Below are 19,611 nucleotides of genomic sequence, written 5' to 3'. Positions count from 1 at the left end.
ATGTTTTTGGCAAAGCAAGCAAGATTAGAAAGACTTCGTGAGCAATGTGGAAACGATTTCTCAAAGGTTTTTATGCATTATGACTATTTTTTTGTATTAATTCGGCTTATAATTATATTTCCTAGTAAGATGGCTGGAATGGAGGTGCAAAGTGCATGGAAAGGCAAGCTGAACATCACATACAGAGTTGGACCAGGGTTTGCATCTCCATATGAAACCAGGTAAGGAAGTTTTCAGCAAGTCATATGTTTTTTTTAATGTATGTATTTTAGAGATGAGCGAGCACCAAAATGCTCGGGTGCTCGTTACTCGGGACGAAATTTTCGCAATGCTCGAGGGTTCGTTTCGAGTAACGAACCCCATTGAAGTCAATGGGCGACCCGAGCATTTTTGTATATCGCCGATGCTTGCTAAGGTTTTCGTTTGTGAAAATCTGGGCAATTCAAGAAAGTGATGGGAACGACACAGCAACGGATAGGGCAGGCGAGGGGCTACATGTTGGGCTGCATCTCAAGTTCCCAGGTCCCACTATTAAGCCACAATAGCGGCAAGAGTGGGCCCCCGCCCCCGCACTGTCAGCGTAAACATCGTTCTCCTCTGCCATACCTGTAACAGCTGTGGCAGAGAAGAACGATGTTTGCCCATTGAATTCAATGGAGCCAGCAATACAGCAGGTTCCACTGAAAGCAATGGGCTGCCGGCGATCGTAGGATGAATTGTCGGGAAGGGCTTAAATATATAAGCCCTTCCCTGCAATTCATCCAGAAATGTGTTACAATAAAAATATATACCGGCGTATAAGGCGACGGGGCGTATAAGACGACCCCCCCCAACTGTCACCTTATACGCCGGCAATACAGTGGAGCAAAGAATAAAAATCATTACTCACTTCTTCTGACGTTCTGCGCCGCTCCTGCAGGCTGTCGCTCCCTCCTGGTCCACGGCAGAGCATTGCTTTCTGGACGCAGGGCTTGAAATCCCCGGCTCCAGAAACACAGCCAATCACAGCCATTCAATGACATCATTGTCATTGGCTGTGATTGGCTGAAGGCATGTGTGTTTCTGGAGGCGGGGATTTAAAGCCCTTCGTAGAGAAATCAATGCTCTGCCGGGAACCAGGAGGGAGCGACAGCCTGCAGGAGCGCCGCAGAACGTCAGAAGAAGTGAGTAATGATTTTTATTCTTTGCTCCACTGTATTGCCGGCGTATAAGGTGACAGTTGGGGGGTCGTCTTATACACGCCCCGTCGCCTTATACGCCGGTATATATTTTTATTGTAACACATTTCTGGATGAATTGCAGGGAAGGGCTTATATATTTAAGCCCTTCCCGACAATTCATCCCCGCGCACGCCGGCAGCCCATTGCTTTCAGTGGAACCTGCTGTATTGCTGGCTCCATTGAATTCAATGGGCAAACATCATTCTTCTCTGCCACAGCTGTTACAGCTGTGGCAGAGAAGAATGATTTGTCTTCTATATGTTCTCAATGGGGTCGGCGCTGCTGCCGCCGGCCCCATTGAGCGCATATAGAGAAGAGAACAGAAATCGCAGATCGCACATAGGTGCGATCTGCGATTTCTATGGCCTTAAGAAGGACCGTTGGGGTTCTTGAAACCTAAAATACTCCTAACACTCTCTCTATAGCAGCTCCACCAAGATACCACTTTCCCTGAACTAATGTCAGAATGCATCTGTGGCGAGCCGCGGGAGGGGCAGATTTTAATACTCGGGTGACACCTAATCTCGCCAGCCACTCACTGCAGGGGGGTGGTATAGGGCTTGAATGTTGCAGGGGGAAGTTGTAATGCCTTCCCTGTCTTTCTATTGGCCAGAAAAGCGCACAAATTTCTCAGGGAAGAAAATGAAAGTAACCCGAACACCGCGTGGTACTCGTTACGAGTAACGAGCATCTCGAACACCCTAATACTCGAACGAGTATCAAGCTCGGACGAGTATGCTCGCTCATCTCTAATGTATTTCATTTTAAAGGGGTTTCTAAGTACAATAGCTAGGATACGCTACTCAGTGTTACGAGGAAATGGAGCTGGCTCTAGTCAGGTTTAAGCTTAGTCATCCAAACCCGCTGATTTTGGTAGAACCAGATGACTTTTGAAGGTGTTTGGGGGGGGCCTCTCAACTTTCACCTGACAAATGATGCTGAGGAAAACTAGGATTGGGGGTGCTAAATTTCAACAACCGATCCTTTTGCTTCCCCTGGAGATAAGCCGCTGCCAGAGCAGTTTGACTTCCACTTTCCCTACAAAATAGAATACTCAGCCAAATCGAGCATTCCTGCGTTTGGTGGGAGTCAGGAGGAACAGCTGTCGACTGAACTAGTACTCAGCCAACAGTTTTTTAGAAGCTTTCGGAGCACACCTAGGCCCCCGGCACACTAGAAAATAAAACTGCTTATGAACAGGATACAAACCCATATCAATGTGGCAACTCACACCAACAAGTTTTTTTACATAGACACAGGCTGCGTGAAAGAAAAACACAGATGGCATGAAAAAAATTAATTGCACGCACTATTCTGATCCGTTTTGCAAGCGAGACTCGTCTTCAGGTCAATAGGACTAACTACAGACCAAATACAGAGGCTGCACGGAACTGCACACGTATGAAAAAGCGTCCAACACAGGGTTTTAACACACAAATGTGCACTCAGTGTCGGCGTTCAATAGCATTTTTAATTCCCCCCATCATTGCAACGGGTGATGTTAAAAAGCCCTGCAATGCACTGAAAGAGAACATACAGCGTTTGATTTAGTGTAGAAACATCGCGCTAAAACACTCGTCTGAGAAGCCCCATTGAAATCAAGACTGTATTTTAAGGCCACCTTTACACAGGTGGTAAATGGAACAGAATTCCCTGTGTTTGAATTGTTGCGAAAATTCTGCAGCGTTTACAATATATGGCAAGAGAATGATATTTTACAAATCTTCGTAACACGTTGTGGAATTTTTCTGCAGTGAATAAGCATTAAATTTAAAAAACTCTAATATTGCGTTTTTGCAGCTTTACCGCTGCGGAAACACTCTAAGGGCTTATTTACATGAGCGTATATCAGCCAGCGTTTTCACGATTGCCGATATATGCTTCCATCTGAGCAGTCAGCCCCGCCCCCTCACCGACTCACTGCCTCTCTCCTCCAATCCGAGCAGTTTGCAATAAGAGTTGGTGGGACGGAGGCTGAGCCAAGCTCCTGCCCCTTGTCCATAGCCAGCAATGGGAGTGGTCAGGACAGATCAGAGCTCAGCTCCGCCCCATCCCATTACAGATGCCAGAGTGGAGGAGAGAAGCAGAGAGTCGGTGAGGGGGAGAATGCTTAGATGGAAGCGTATATCAGCCGGGTCTGAAAACCCAGATCGATATACGCTTGTGTAAATAAGCCCTAAAACCGTATTAGTTGATGTTTTTATTAAAGTTTGTCAACGTGGCCTCAATGTGGCCTCAGTAGCAGGAACTGCCACTACCGTGTCACAAAAGTGCAACACATTCCGCAGCACGCCCATGCGTATATCGGCCAGGTTTTCACGCCTGGCCGATATACGCTGTATTTCTGCAGGGGGAGGAGGCGGGACGGGAGCAGTGCAATGAGCTCTCACCCGCTCCCATTGCAAATAGTGGCAAGGTGCGGAGAGGGGGCGGGAGCTCTGTGCACTGCTCCCAGCCAGCCTCCTCTCCCTGCAGAGAGGGACAGCGTATATCGGCCAGGCGTGAAAACCCAGCCGATATACGCACGTCGGAATAAGCTCTCAGGGTGGTTTCCAACGGAGCGCAGTTGTGCCTGAATGAGGACAATTTTTCCCCCTCGCCAGCTTTTCAAACTCCGTGCCATAGTGCAGGAGTTTGAAAAAGCCCACGGGAAGATAGGTGGTGCTCAATCTTCCCCGCATGATGTATTCACTACTTGCAGGGAAGATAGGACCTACCCTATCTTTTCTTGGGCATACAATTGACGCCGAGAAAGAGCTAGAGAAAACGAAATCTCTAAAATCTCATTGAGATCAGTGGTTTGGTGTTGTCCTGTTATTATCACGGTCACATGAGGGGAGAAAAACACGTTTGTCTAAAACCGCCCTTAGGGTGCATTCAGATGACTGTATATCGGCTGGGTTTTCACGCCCAGCCAATATACGGCGTCTCTCTCTGCAGGGGGAGGAGGCTGAAGAGCCAGGAACAGTGCTCTGAGCTCCCGCCATCTCTCTGCCCCCTCTCCACCCCCTCTCCGCCCCTCTGCACTATTTGCAATGAGAGGAGGCGAAACAGGGGCAGGGCTAAGTTCTGGGAATTAGCTCCGCCCCTGTCCGACCTCTCCTCATTGAAAATAGTGCAGGGGGGTGGAGAGGAGGCAGAAAGGGGGCGGGAGCTCAGAGCACTGCTCCGGTCTCTTCCAGCCTCCTCCCCCAGCAGAGAGAGACGCCGTTGTCGAGGGTTAATTTGTTCAAACAGACTGGTCAGTTATGTTGTCGGTTCCAAATTGACCTAAGCAGGAGGAGCGCTCCTTTGAGAGACCATGCACAGACCTATACACACAGTATATGGTTTGAAACAAGTGACTCTATTTATTGTCTGTATCTCTTGGTATTTATAGAAGATCGCCCACGCAGGGATGCGACCTCTGGTAATACAAGGAATAACCTCATGATACATACATTCATCTGATAAAAACACATGACTTAATGACATTAAAGAAAATAACTGATTTCATATGACTTTTAGACAGAGAGAGCTGAAAACTCTTTGCGGTTAGGCCCTGTCTTGCTACATCCCGAGACATCTGGCCTTAGAACTTCCTGATTCCAATAGGTCAGACGTAGACCTTCAGTGTAGACAGAAACCCACAGGTTACTTCCTCAAAATCAGTCATGACTTCTGTTACACATACAATATATTGCAATACATACATTTTGCTAAAATACATATATTGATACATATTCATTCTTGATAAGCGACATTTATTAATTTCTTTACAGCCCCTATTGGCCCTTATCATTCCCCCATTTTGGACATCAGGAAGTCACACACAGAAATGACAATTATGGGGAATTTTGAGGCTGAGTTGATCCAGAGGAAGGCGAAAACCCTTTTAGGAAAAAGCCAATTATCCTTGTATAAAAGGGAAAAATTCCTTCCTGACCCCAAATATGGCGATCGGAACAAGTCCCAAGATCACAGCCGACATCTGACTTTTTAAAATGTATTATTGTTTTCATGAATCTAAACAAATCTCTTACCATTTGTGTGAAACATAAAGTGTAAGTTTGACCGCATCACAATGGAACAATATTCATATACATTAAGAAAGGTATTCTCCTGGAAAACATTGCTCTCTTCCACATCACTATCGTTATGCACTATTGAATATATATCGCGAAGTGTCTTTATTGGAGTGGGGATAGACAGTAAGCAAGTCCGTAAAATATCTTCCCCACTCCGCAGGTTGGGCATGCACATGTGGGAAATATTCAGTACGTCTTTTGCAAAGTATTCCCACATGTTGGGGTGTCCTTCCGCCCAAACAGTCCATCTTCTTCTTACATCGACAGTTGATGAAGAATTGTCCCGAAAAGAGAGTAGTCCAAGAAAACAAAGGGTAAATAATACACCTATCCAGACTATCAATGCTGGTGTCCAGGTTGCCATCCTCCTCCCCCACCCTGGGTTGGGCTTACTCTCCACCCCCCTCGTGGTGCTGAGGCGTTGGAACTTTCTTGCAGTGTGAGGCATGGATCCAAGTGGGTTTGCCTTCTAGCTTGACCGAGGTGGGAGTGGTTAACAGCACTTGGTATGGTCCGTCAAAGCGAGGTTCCAAAGTCTTTCTGACGTGTCTCTTTACCACCACCCAATCTCCGGGATTCAGAGAGTGGGATCCTTCCAAACTATCAGGGTCTGGAATAGAAGAGAAGACTAGGTCGTGTGTTATTTTTAGCTTTTGGCATAAGTCCTGCACAAAGGAAGTAACTTTATCATGACCCAGGGATAGAGCTTGGGGGTGATACAGTCCTAACCTGGGCACGGAGCCAAAGAGAATCTCATAAGGAGACAGTCCTGTTTTCCTATTTGGTGTGGTCCGTACTGAGTAGAGGGCCAGAGGTAGGCACTCGGGCCAAGGTTTTCCTATTTCAACCATGGCTTTCTGTATCTTAAGTTTGAGGGTGCCATTGAGCCTTTCTACTTTTCCGGAGCTCTGCGGATGATAGGGGGTGTGAAAGGCCTGCTCTACTCCTAAGGCGGACATGACTTCCTTCATTACCTCACCAGTGAAGTGAGTACCACGGTCGCTCTCAATGGTCTCTGGTACCCCAAATCTGCACACTAACTCTGACACAAGTTTCTTTGCAGTGGCCTGGGTAGTGGCCTTCGTGACCGGGTAGGCCTCGGGCCACGCGGAAAAGAGGTCAATGCATACCAGGACATACTCATACCTTCCTGACCTGGGCAGCTGGATGTAATCTATCTGTAGTCTCTGGAAGGGGTACAAAGGTCGCGGAGTGCACTTCCGAGGGGTCTTTACTGCTTGACCGGGGTTGTGTAGTGCACAGATTTCACAAGCCTTGACGTATGCCTTTGCCATCCTGTCAAATCCCGGAGCGTACCACATTTTCTCCACCAGGGCTACCATGGCATTACGAGAAGCGTGCACCTTTCCATGAGCCAAAAGGGCCATACTAGGATAGGCAGCCGCAGGTAAACACATACGGAAACCCATCATCCAACCTTCATTTCCTTTTACTGCCCCTGCACTTGCCCAGCGCTCCTGCTCTTGCCCTGAGGGGAGTAGGTCCACCTCCTTCTGTGGTGGGACAGAGAGGGTCTGGTCCTCGGCAGGGGGATCAGGATCCTCCTCCGCTGGGCAGGACCTGGTCTGAACTCTGCACACGGGTGCCCTCCAGTCCAGCAGGGCTGCAGCCTTAGCTGCTCTGTCTGCCTTCTCGTTGCCTCTGCTTTCCAAGGAGTCCCCTCGGGTGTGTGCCTTTACCTTTATTATGGCTACCTGCTTCGGGAGCATGATAGCTGACATTAAACTACTTACTGCCTTACCATTCTTTATCGGTCTGCCTTGAGCTGTTAGGAAGCTCCGCGCGCGCCAAATCGGCCCATAGTCATGCGCAACGCCAAACGCGTACCTGGAGTCCGTGTAGATATTAGCAGTGACTCCCCGGGCTAACTTGCAGGCCTCGGTCAGAGCGCACAGCTCCGCTTCCTGTGCTGACATATGTGGGGGCATGGCGCGGCCTATCAGTACTTCATTCATTGATACTACAGCAAACCCTGTCACAAATCTGCCCATCTCATTCTGGTATCGTGATCCATCCACAAACATTTCAAGGTGGGGGTTCAGGAGAGGCTTATCTGTGACATGAGCAAATCCAGCTGTCTCCTGCTCCATCAGAGCAGCACAGTCATGCTGGTGCTCGGTGTCAAAAGCTTCCTCTTCGCCTAGGGAATTGACAAAAAGTTGATCCCCTGTGCTTACTCCCCCTTTTGAATCAGTGTCACCTAATGGCAGTAAGGTGGCCGGATTCAAAGTTGTGCAACGTTGAAATGAGACATTGGATGAAGAGTGTACTGCAAGTTCCATTTTGACCTGTCTAGCAAGAGAAAGATGTCTACGGCTCACCTGTGTCAGAATTCCATGTACGTCATGGGGCGTGAGGACCACAAGAGGGTAGTCTAGGACCACCTCAGAAGCTTTCTCAAGTAGTGCTTGTACAGCCAGAACTGCTCTTACACAGGAGGGTGAACCCCTGGCTACTGCATCAAGATGTGCACTGTAGTATGCTACAGGGCGCTTTTTGTCACCATGCTCTTGTGTGAGGACGGCAGTAGCATGTCCCGCCATCTCAGTCACGAACATCTGGAAGGGTTTATCATAGTCAGGCAGACCCAGTGCTGGAGCACTGGTAATCTGTATTTTCAGCTGATGAAAAGCTGACTCGGCTTCCAGAGACAAAGCAAATGGCTTGGAACTCAGGCAGTCGTACAGAGGCTGCATGGTCATGGAGGCAGAGCGAATCCACGGCCGACAATATGAAACTAACCCCAGAAATGTCCGCAACTGAGCATGGGAGGTAGGGAGTGGCATGTCCTCCACCACCTTGGTACGTTCTGGCGTGAGGTGTTTTGTACCAGGACCTAGGCAGTGACCAAGAAACACAACATGAGATTTGCAAAACTGTAATTTGTCTTTACTGGCTTTACACCCACTGTCTGCAAGAAAACAAAGGAGGCTGAGTGAGGCCGCAACGCAGGTAGGTCTGTCTGGTGCACACAGTAGGAGGTCATCAACATACTGAAGCAGGGCCACACCTGGTGGGACCGTCCATGCATCAAGTACAAGCCTCATACATCGGGTGAATTGATTTGGGCTGTTTTGTGCCCCTTGTGGTAGAACAGTCCAGCAGTACTGTTTTCCTCGGAACGTGAAGGCGAACAGGTACTGGCAATCGGGGTGGATCGGGACGGACATAAATGCATTGGCGAGATCGACCAAGGTGTACCAACAGGTTCCGGAAGGTATGGTGGACAACAGAGTGTAAGGGTTGGGGACCAGAGGTGTTTCTAGGATGGTCACCTTATTGATTTCTCTTAGATCGTGAACCATCCGGTAGGTATCAGGTTCACCTTTCTTCCCTTTCTTTTTAACCGGAAAGAGTGGCGTGTTAGCGGGTGAGACGCAAGATTTTAAAGCATTCAAGGCACATAACTCTGTAATAGTGGAGGCTATTGCGTCTTCCTGTGCCATGGCTAGGGGATACTGGCGGATCATGGGGGCTTTTTCCCCATCTTTGAGATATACCATGACTGGGGGTACGTGGAGATGGCCCAAGTCTGTCTTCCCTTTTGCCCAAAGGGTCTCTGGCACTGCTGAGAGAACCTGTGTATCTTCTGGGGTCAACACATATACAGTACAAGAAGGAGGCGGAGTGACCAAGTCTGCTGCCATGAGACAGAATACTTGGTGGTCGGCCGCAGAGGTACTGACATGAGCCTCACCGGAAGGATGGAGCTGAATACAGCACCCCAGGGGTCCCATCACATCGGTTCCCATGATGCAATCCCCAGCGGGTGACACCAGGAAGCGAGTGAGGACTCGTGACCCTTGAAAGGAGACTTCTATGGGCTCGGTCTCACGCATGGGTGTTGGTTCACCGGACACTCCAACGGCTATGGCTATGGAGTCTGAGAGGGGAATACTAAGATCATTGACTTGTGAGGTACTGACACATGATTTAGTAGCCCCTGTGTCAATTAAAAAGGGCACCTCCTTCCCCTGGATTTTTAGAGGCTGAAAAATTTGTGGCCCACGTGCGTCAGTAACTATAAGGGACACGGGGGAAGGAGTGCCAGACCTTCATTGGTAATTGGTATACCCGTTATTTCCCTGTGGGCGGGATGATGTGGTAGTGGCCGTACTTCCCTGTTGCCCCCTTTCGTCTGACATGTTCTGTCTAGGGCGTTTAGGGGCTCTACAATTACGGGCCAAGTGTCCAGTCTTCCCGCAGTTATAACACTTACGGGTCTCCCGCCTGGGGTCTGTAAGTCAGACTGTGTCCCCCTCCATGGTGTAATGTTTAACCATAACACTCTTTGCGTGGTCTTCTGTGTCCATGACAAATCCTACAGCTTTCTTATATAGATCACGCGGTCTGGCCTGTCGCCAATCGGGGGTACATGCTTTAACGCGTTCAGACAGGCGCTTATCTATTCCTTGCATAAAGGCTTCACAAAAAGCAGCATTACGTATTGCTTTTGGACAATCATATAAACCCAGATCTCTGCCAACTTCCTCTAAACGGCCAAAGTAACATTCAATAGACTCGCCCTTGTTCTGTCTACACTGGGTTAGGGCTGTACGTCTCTCTTGGGCTTTATCCTTAAACCAGGTTTTAACCTTGTCAACATATTGAGTACCACTAAGTAATGTCTGGGGGTCATCTGGGCGATCTTCAAGACCACAAAATTGAGCAATACTATTGTAAAGGCCCAGAGGACATTTTACATTCATAAGACATTCCATATCTGTCCAAGTGGCAGAGTAGTTTTTCTGTATGACTTCCAACTTTCTATGGAAAGCTGCTGGCTCTGTCTGGGGATCGGGCAGTTGCTGACACAGTGCCATCTGGTCTGTGGCGCTCCAGGGTCGCCATGTAGTGACTGCAGACCCGGGAGTTGGTCTATGTGCGTCCGTAGGTCTGTCATTAGAAGACGATGGTCTGTCAGTGTCCTCTTGTCTGACCGTGCCCAATGGTGGACTCGGTCTGTTTGTTTCTCTATAATGGGTAGTGGAGGTTGTAACTGGGAATAAGGGAATCGGTTGTCTACACTGATCCCTGGGACGTGGAGTCCCACATACTGTACAGAGTTCTTTAAAACAGGCATTCTGTTGACCACAACGTGGACAATCCCAAGCCGGACCTCTATTTACTTCAGGGCCCGGGGATCCTGATTGAGGGCTGTAGGGAGGTGTATCCATCTGGGCAGTAGCCTGTGGATACGTAGGAGGCAAGGGCGGCAAATTGGGATACAGAGAATTAAAGGGATTATTAGGAGACATTGGTGGAACGGCCGGGACGACAGGAGAGACTAATGGAACCGTAGGGGTTTCCATGGGAACGTCTATTGGTGGCCGGGGCATAGGACAATAAACTAAAATGCCCTCGCCTCGGGACTCGGAGTCCCAGTGTTCGTCTTCTGCTGTTTTAGAGCAGTCCAGAATAGCCTTCATGCCTTTTTCCAACCCCTTATTTCTTATTTCCTTTCTATGCTTATCCTCATATTGTGACCAAAATTCATAATTGAATGTTCCCGCCTTCTTAAGGCCTATACGTTTGTAAACTTTATAGGCTTGTCTGCAAATGTCCTCCCCTTCTCTATCTTTAATTATCTCAATAGGAGTCTGATATATCTTAGATTGTTCAGACCCCATCTTGACCACTTCCAACTATTCTTCACTAAGTATACAGGACGTATATTTCACACAGTAAACTAAGATAATCACTGAGACTATCTGGGAACACACAGTTCCCTGTCCCGGAATAGATTTACAGAACTAAAACGTGGTCAACTTCAAACACTAGGATTCAGGGGAGACCAGACTTCGCCTCTTAGGGAACTTTTAGTAATATTATAACAGATCCAGAGTAACAATATGACTGCCAGAAATGAGACTATAACAATAACAATTATTTCAATCTCCAATACAGACAACATGACTCTTTAAGTCCCAATGAGTGAGTTCTTCCGTCTAGGACAGTTAAATGAACTTATTCACTCTAAAATATGGACGGGGCAGAAAATATAGGAAACAGGCAACAACATACCTCTAGTCCGTTAGAGACACACAGATCAAAAGAATCCAGACTGTATAATAGTAAGATAAGCTCTTACCTGTACACCGGTGTTTTTAGTCTGGGGTCTCCGAATCCAGTATCCACGTCAACGGGCCAGGAGTTTGTTTCAGTCTACTGGTTGCGATGTCCCGTAAAGATAAGCCCCGCCCCCTTAGTTGGGCGCCAAGAACTGTCGAGGGTTAATTTGTTCAAACAGACTGGTCAGTTATGTTGTCGGTTCCAAATTGACCTAAGCAGGAGGAGCGCTCCTTTGAGAGACCATGCACAGACCTATACACACAGTATATGGTTTGAAACAAGTGACTCTATTTATTGTCTGTATCTCTTGGTATTTATAGAAGATCGCCCACGCAGGGATGCGACCTCTGGTAATACAAGGAATAACCTCATGATACATACATTCATCTGATAAAAACACATGACTTAATGACATTAAAGAAAATAGCTGATTTCATATGACTTTTAGACAGAGAGAGCTGAAAACTCTTTGCGGTTAGGCCCTGTCTTGCTACATCCCGAGACATCTGGCCTTAGAACTTCCTGATTCCAATAGGTCAGACGTAGACCTTCAGTGTAGACAGAAACCCACAGGTTACTTCCTCAAAATCAGTCATGACTTCTGTTACACATACAATATATTGCAATACATACATTTTGCTAAAATACATATATTGATACATATTCATTCTTGATAAGCGACATTTATTAACTTCTTTACAGCCCCTATTGGCCCTTATCACCGTATATCGGCTGGGCGTGAAAACCCAGCCGTTATACGGTCGTGTGAATGCACCCAAAAACATACAAATTTTGCAAGAAAAAAATAAAACTAAATCCGCTTGCTATCTCTGCCCATCTGCAGAAACCTAACAAATTCTGCAGCAGATTTTCTGCATTTATGATGTCCTGCGTGAAGGTGCCTTAAAGGGGTTTTCCAGTGAAACACTATTGATGACCTATCATCAGGATATGTCATCAATAGTTGATTAGTCGCGGTCTGCCGCTCGAGACCCTGATTGATCAGCTGAGCGGGCGCATGCTGTCGATGCCTCAAATACACAGAGGTCGGAGCTGAAGCAGCGGAAGTCTCCGCGCTGACATCTGTGTAGTGGCCGGCACTGGTAACTGCAGGCACGGCTCCCATTGACTTCAATGAGAACTATGCCTGCAACACACATGAATACACTTAGGCCTCCTTCACACGGGCGACAAAGTCGTGCGATTTTGTAGCGTTGCTACGATGCTACAAATCGCACGTATGAGAAGCCCATGGTTTCCTATGGGTTCCTTTACACATGAGATGTTTTGTAGCATGCTACAAAACGACACACAAACCTCGCAGGTCCGGCGATATGCCCGCGACATGCAAGGTTTTGTAGCCCATGTTTCTCTATGGAGCCTTCCTCTCTGTTGCATCGCACGAAAATGTTGCATCGCATCGCGTGCAAACCACTTTGACAGTAGCAGATGCTACAAAGTCAGGTGATTTTGTAGCGTCACATGCGACTTTGCAGTGCTACAAAATCGCGGTATTGTTGCGAGAAAATTGCAGCGATATCATACGGTGCAGCGATGCAGTGTCGCCCGTGTGAAGGACGCCTTACACTTCTGTGAATCCAGCCAAAGGGTGTATTTACATGGGCAATTTTATGACACAAGTTTGGTGCATTGCGGGACGCACAAAACTCGCATGGAAATCGAACCTATTATTTGCAATGAGGCGATTTACATGGCCACACTTTCTTCCCAGTTTCGTGGACCGATATTATGCCCAGCCTCGTAAAACACCCTAAGGGATCTCTCACACGTGCGATTTTTACCATGTTTATCGCAGTGTTTTGAACATCACGTTAATCACGGTATGGCGCTACCATTGATTTCATTGGGGCCTTGCAGACCTGTGATTGATCTTTTTGATTGCAGTCTGCTCTAATTTACTGCATTTAGCGAACCTTACCACAACGATGGGATGCGCTAAAACCCGCTGTCGGAGGGAGGAACCAACGTCCAAAAATTAAGTGTTCGTTAAATGTGGTTACCGTTTTTTTGACAGCAAGTCCTATTCCTATTCGATGTTCAGGAGACAATAGCGTATGTCAGTGTGCAGTATCCCACACATCATACCATTTAGGGCTTGAAGTCCGCAGCATTAACATACTACAAAATTCTTCATGGATAATACCAACACCATGCAAAGATTTTTTACATCCCCCCATATGGCCTGTACAGTGAACGCTGCGGACTTTCCACAACAATTCCACAAGTGGAAATCTTGCAGCGTTTCTGCCATCTGAGAAGGTGACCTTTGGATTAAAACCTGCAACATATATAGACCTGCTGCAGATATAGACTCCACAGTGTTTTTCATACCTACCCTATGAAGGTTTTTAAAACCTCCTCAAGATGACTTGTACTATAAATGCTGCAGACTTTCCACCCCGTATGGTTCTTGTAGTCCCACTGGTCACATGGTAGTAGCCCTGTGTAGATTCCCAACCTGCCTTATTACAGCTCACTACTATCAGCTGTGAGTATGCACAAAGCAACAAGAAAGGCTGAATTAACCCTTCACAGTACACACAATGTTATTTAGGGTCTACTTGCATGGCAGCCTGGGAGAGAATTCAGTAATGACTGTAATTGCTCATTCACATGACCGTATATGTAAAACGCTGCGTGTGTCACACAGTGTTTTAGAGGTCAGTGTAAGCTGGTGGGGAGCCAACTATGGCCACGTATGTCAGCGAGTACACTGCGCATGACAGCGTATCTCACGCACGCCAGTGTGACTTGTTTCTTTTTTATTTTAATTCCCCCTCTGTCTCATAGCGGTGTTGCCTATGTATCATCACCTACAGGCAGTGCTTACACGCTAATGTGAATGGATCAATGAAAATCCATTGACTTTCACTGACTCCATTCATCGCATGCGAAATGTGCGGTGAAATCACTGTCGCATGAATGAGCCCTAATGCATAATGCAGTCAGAGAATCACTGATTCAATACAAAGCAGCCACCACTAGAGGGAGCCTATGCTGAATAGAGAAGCGTATAGATTACACCTATGGGTATTCAATGTACACATCTGGTGCTAGAAATGCTCTTAGAGCGCATGCATAGGGTATAATGTTAACATACTCTATGTCAGGAGACTTTCCTTGATACATACCCAGCATGTATGAACAGAGACTAAGGGTAGTACCACATGGGCGATCATGATATCGTAATTTTGTTCATGAGATGTCTGAGCGTCAGCGAAGCATTTTCTTGCAAAAACATTGCTGGTGCTTGCGATTTTATCATGATTTTCTCGCAAGAAAGAAAATGGGACTTTCTATTGTTAAAATGCATCGCACGAAAATCACAAGTTTGTGCGTTGCGATGCCATAAAACGTAGGCTCCATAGGGAAACATGGGAGAAAGAAAAAAGCAAAATGCAGAAAAATAGGACAAGCTGCAATTTTTAAATCTTGCAACATCGCGAAAACGCAGAATTATTAAACCAATGGTTTCATTCCCACTTGCAATGTTTTCACTCATGTTTCCCTATGGAGCCTCCTTTTTATTGCATCGCAATGCACAAACTTGCGATTTTCATGCGGTGTAATGCGTTTTTAACATTAGAAACTCCTATTGACTTTTGCACAAGAAAATCGCAGGTGGCAGCGATGTGATGTGTGATTTTTCACAAGAAAATGCGTCACTGATGCTCAAAAATCGCCAGAACAAAACTGTTATTTTGTTGCAATTTTCTCACAGCGATATCGTGATTGCCAGTGTGAAGGAGTCCTAAAGTCTATGGAGAAAAAAAAGCAATTCATGGTGTTTTGATAAGCTCGAATATGCTATGTGTGACCAGTTAACTGTTTCCAATCCACTGTCTGACGTCTAAAGACATTCTAATTGAAGGCTGTACAGCTCCCATGTCAGAAGACATCCGGCAGGGTATTCTTACTGTAGATTACTGGCCGCTCGGTTGTCGGGGGCCTCTCCGGCATGTCACATACTGCAGTACTGGCTCTAGCAATCCAAAATTGGATTGCAAAGGGTTAACACATCACAAAACCACGGCAAATTGCAGTAAAATCTTGTGCAGTTTTTCAGATGCTATTTCAATTGCACCTCAACTACTATTAGAGAAAATATAATAGGGCCCACTTCACACGGGCGTATTTGCGCACACACCTGCATGCGTATCTGCAGACGCAATACACAGAGCATAGAACCCATTGATTTCCATGGGTTCATTCACCTGCGCATATTTTTCCTGCATATTTCAGTTGCACAAAGCCCCCCAGCATGCTCTATTTTCCTGCGCACCAAATGTCCCCATAGAAGTCAACGGGAATGCACAAATGTGCACAAAATACGCTAGGAGATGCATGAAGCACTGTGTAATAGCACAGGGGAAAGAACACATCAGGAAGTAATTAGACTAATCAGCCATTTCAATCAGTGCCTATTTCAATACACATGCCTTGCATGTGGAAGAAGTAAAATACGCCAATGTGCATGCAAAAAAAAAAACTTTATTCTGCAAATCTGCATTCACTTGTGTAACAGGAGCCCAAGGCCGAATGCACCCGGGGAGATATTTGCATTGCAGAACCTGGAGCAGGCATCCGTCTCCGGATTCCGCATCAAGCGCTGCGCATAGCCATGCTATGGAAAAATTGTTTTTCCATGTCCACGAGCAGAAATCAATTGTGATTTTCCACTCGTGGAGGGAAAAATCACAGCATGTTCTATTTCAGTGCGGATTCCGCGCAGACGGCTTCCATTGACTTGTCCAATCCGCAGCCCTTCCGTAATCATCATCGCGGAAAATCGCGGAGTCCGCTGCATAATCTGTACTGCGCATGTGCTCGGCGTGCCAAACGCACATCCACAATGCAGATTATTAATGATCCGGACAGGTACGCAGGGGTCACTCGGTGGTCACAGGGTCAGATTCCGCTGCCGGATCATGGGATCCAACCCGGCCGTGTTCACTTGGCCTAGGAGAATGTACTGCACATGGCTGCTTTCACTGCATATTTAATTCATTGTTTGTAGACTGTAAGGTGGAGCCAATATTAATATGTTTTTAATCACATGGCTGTATTTTTCACAAACGTTTTTTATAATTGCAGCATGACCTATTAGGCTGGGCTCACACAGGGCAGAATTTTGCTGCGGCAAATCTGCCTGCGGCCGTTAATCCCGGGACTAGCCAGCCATGTGGATAAGATTTGTCAAAAATCTTGTCCACACGGGGCAGCCAATCCAGCGCTGTGGCTCGGATTCCCCGGCTGCAGTATGTCTTTTTTTTTTTCCCATTGCGGCCGCGCTGCTCTCTATGGGAGCGCTGGCCACAAAGGAAAATCATGCGGCCAAACTGCGTGGGTTTTGAAGCAGCGCTTTCCCAGCAGAATCCTCGCTGCTTTTTGCTGCGGCAAAATCTTGAGCGTTCCGTTGGGATTCCACCCTCTGAGAATGCAGCCTTAGGGCGCATTTAGATGACCGTATATCGGCTGGGTTTACACGCACAGCCGATATACGGCGTCTCTCTCTGCAGGGGAAGGAGGCTGGAAGAGCCAGGAGCAGTGCTCTGAGCTCCCGCCCCCTCTCTGCCTCCTCTCCACCCCCTCTGTACTATTTGAATGAGAGGAGGCGAAACGGGGGCGGGGCTAAGTGCTGGGAATTAGCTCCCCATCCCGCCTCTCCTCATTGAATATAGTGCAGGGGGGTGGAGAGGAGGCAGAGAGGGGGCAGGAGCTCAGACCACTGCTCCCGGCTCTTCCAGCCTCCTCCCCCTGCAGATAGAGATGCCGTATATCGGCTGGGTGTGAAAACTGAGCCGATATACGGTCGTCTAAATGCACCCTTATTGTTTTTCTGCCTCTGTTTTGGTATCCTTTTCTTTTGTTTACCAAATATAAAATAAAATATACGGAGTTAAAAACAGATTAATTACTGCTGAAATACTGATGACATATAGTGCAAGTGAAAAAAACTCATTAACCCATTGAAAATAATGGGTTATTACAAGGCGCGAGTTCTGTGCGTCTTGCAATCACATAGAACTCACACGTTATTCTCTGCCATGTAAATACGGGCTGACTAGCAGATGCCCGTTTACATGAGGGGATAGAAACTATTTTAGGTCATCACAAAAGATTGATCAATGGGAAATGAGCAAATACAGTATAATGATATTATAAAGGCTAATCGCTCTGTATAATATGCCCTTTATAAAGAACGCAGCAGACCGCTGACATATGCGTGCCCTGTGTGATTACATGTTTCTACATTTTCCATTATCTAAGTGCTTCCCCCAGCCTTTATGTAGTCTGTGGATGACTTTTGCTATATTAGCATTGTACTTACTGGGAAGCAGAAATCCTCAATTAACCTGAAGCACAATTTGTCTTCCACGCTGCGGTGATTTTTCTGCCCACTATTTGAGCCCCTAGCGATGACTCACTTGAAAACAATTTTCCTTTATATTACAGTCGTTTTAAAATCAGGGCTCACATCAGTTGCATATTAGGCTCTATTCACATCTGTGTCGGAGGATCCATTCCGAGCTGCAACACAGATCCGCCATGAAATGCTGGACTAGACCTCTTCCTGCTTTCAGATGCGTCTCCCACCCGGAGTGACATTGCAGCAACCGAGGCGCAAGGCACAACACTGATAAAATGGCGTGGTAGCTGTTAGGGTTGTCACAATGGCACTACTAACTCCTCCCCTGAGGGACGCGTGTGACCCTTGGCCAAGGCACTGACAGGCCTCTCCAGACAACACTAGGGTAGCGGTTACCTGAATAAATGGTGTAGTGGACTTGAAGAATTCTGTCACGGGTGACATCATTGTTCCTTACTCCTCGGGATGTCTGATGGGAAATAAGAAAGTCCACACACGGTCAACTTGATAAACTCAGTTGCTGGGAATAGTCAACAACTGGAACTTTACTGAAGATTGATAGCTTGATACAGGCTCACAATTTTCTGTTGGTAATTTCACACTCCAGTGCAGGAAAGACAAGGACGGAGGTCAGGGAGAAAAAAGATAGGATGACACTGGGCCTACAGTCAAGTTATCTGTATGACTCCGCTCCTGGACACACACTCCGGAGGAGGACAAGAACACTCCACTGAACACTCACTTTTGGGAAGCTTCTAGACACTGCACGGCTGACTGATTCTACTTCTTCTCTTTCTCTCTTAGGGTAGGGGTTCTGGGCATGAACCTCCAGGGTACCCCTCCTCTGCTTCCATTCTTCACCACATAAGGGTTGAAAGTACCCCCATGCGGCTGGCACGCACTCTGACTGACTAGAATAGAAATCTCCTTACTTGCACCTGGCACTCACGTATATCTTGCATGCTCACATTACGAAACAAATTGTTACATTTTCTAGGCAAATTCCAGATGTTTACAGACATTAACCTCTTAAATGCTGCAGCTGTGCAATACACAAAACTAGTGACAAGACAATTTGCACAGATCATCCACACTAAAGACATGACATTTACAGCAGTTATATACAATTATGGAGGGGCCAGATATATGTACTCCGGGCCACTACAACATCACATTGAATGGAGTGCTGCTGCACATTCAGCGCTCCATTCATCTCAATAGGGCTGATGGCAATACCCTAACACTTGCCACATGGCTATCTCCAGTAGTCCAATTGAAAAGGAATGGTTTTGTGCGACCATTGCTACATTCAATTTCCTCACTACAGGATGGGGTGCACTGAGCCGGAAGTGAGGAGGAGGGGAGACACAGGGCCCCCTTTCTCGAGATTGGTGGGGGTCTTCCTGTTGAGACCCCTACCAATCAGCAAGTTATTCCCTGTTCTGTGGATAGGATAGAACTTGAAATCTTGATGCTGGGTTGTATATCTGTATGATAAATACACTAGTTCTATTAGCAGCTATGGTATTTCTTTTACTATTTCTTATTTATCTCCTAACAGTAAAATAAAACTTTATGTGAAAACATATAATGTACCGAAAACAATCAGGAATGTCTTTGGGTTTATTGAAGGACAATATGAGCCTGGTAAGAAAAACGCTAAAAAGAGGGCTTCACTGTGTATTTATAGGGAATATGTCCTCAGAAAATTACCTATTTATTAAATCAACTTTCTAGATTAAATATCTATTTTTAAGATTTTTAATTGATCTATATTTGAAAAAATCCTGTTTTTCTACACTGACCACTAAGCCCAATTATAGTCTGATACTTTCTTTTC

General features: G+C 46.6%; 1 protein-coding gene across 1 annotated transcript in view; it reads left to right on the top strand.

Annotated features, from left to right (window-relative positions):
• The window catches only part of LOC136571795 (putative N-acetylated-alpha-linked acidic dipeptidase), a 114,347-nt gene that overhangs the window by 17,559 nt on the left and 77,177 nt on the right, over window positions 1-19,611 (top strand). Inside the window, exons 6-7 of the mRNA XM_066572423.1 lie at window positions 126-221; window positions 19,333-19,418. Of these exons, the coding sequence (XP_066428520.1) occupies window positions 126-221; window positions 19,333-19,418 (182 nt within the window). The remainder of the gene's footprint in view (window positions 1-125; window positions 222-19,332; window positions 19,419-19,611) is intronic.

The sequence above is a fragment of the Eleutherodactylus coqui genome, chromosome 6 (assembly GCF_035609145.1).
Source record: "Eleutherodactylus coqui strain aEleCoq1 chromosome 6, aEleCoq1.hap1, whole genome shotgun sequence".
NCBI lineage: Eukaryota > Metazoa > Chordata > Amphibia > Anura > Eleutherodactylidae > Eleutherodactylus > Eleutherodactylus coqui.
This window is presented reverse-complemented; position numbering and strand designations above follow the sequence as displayed.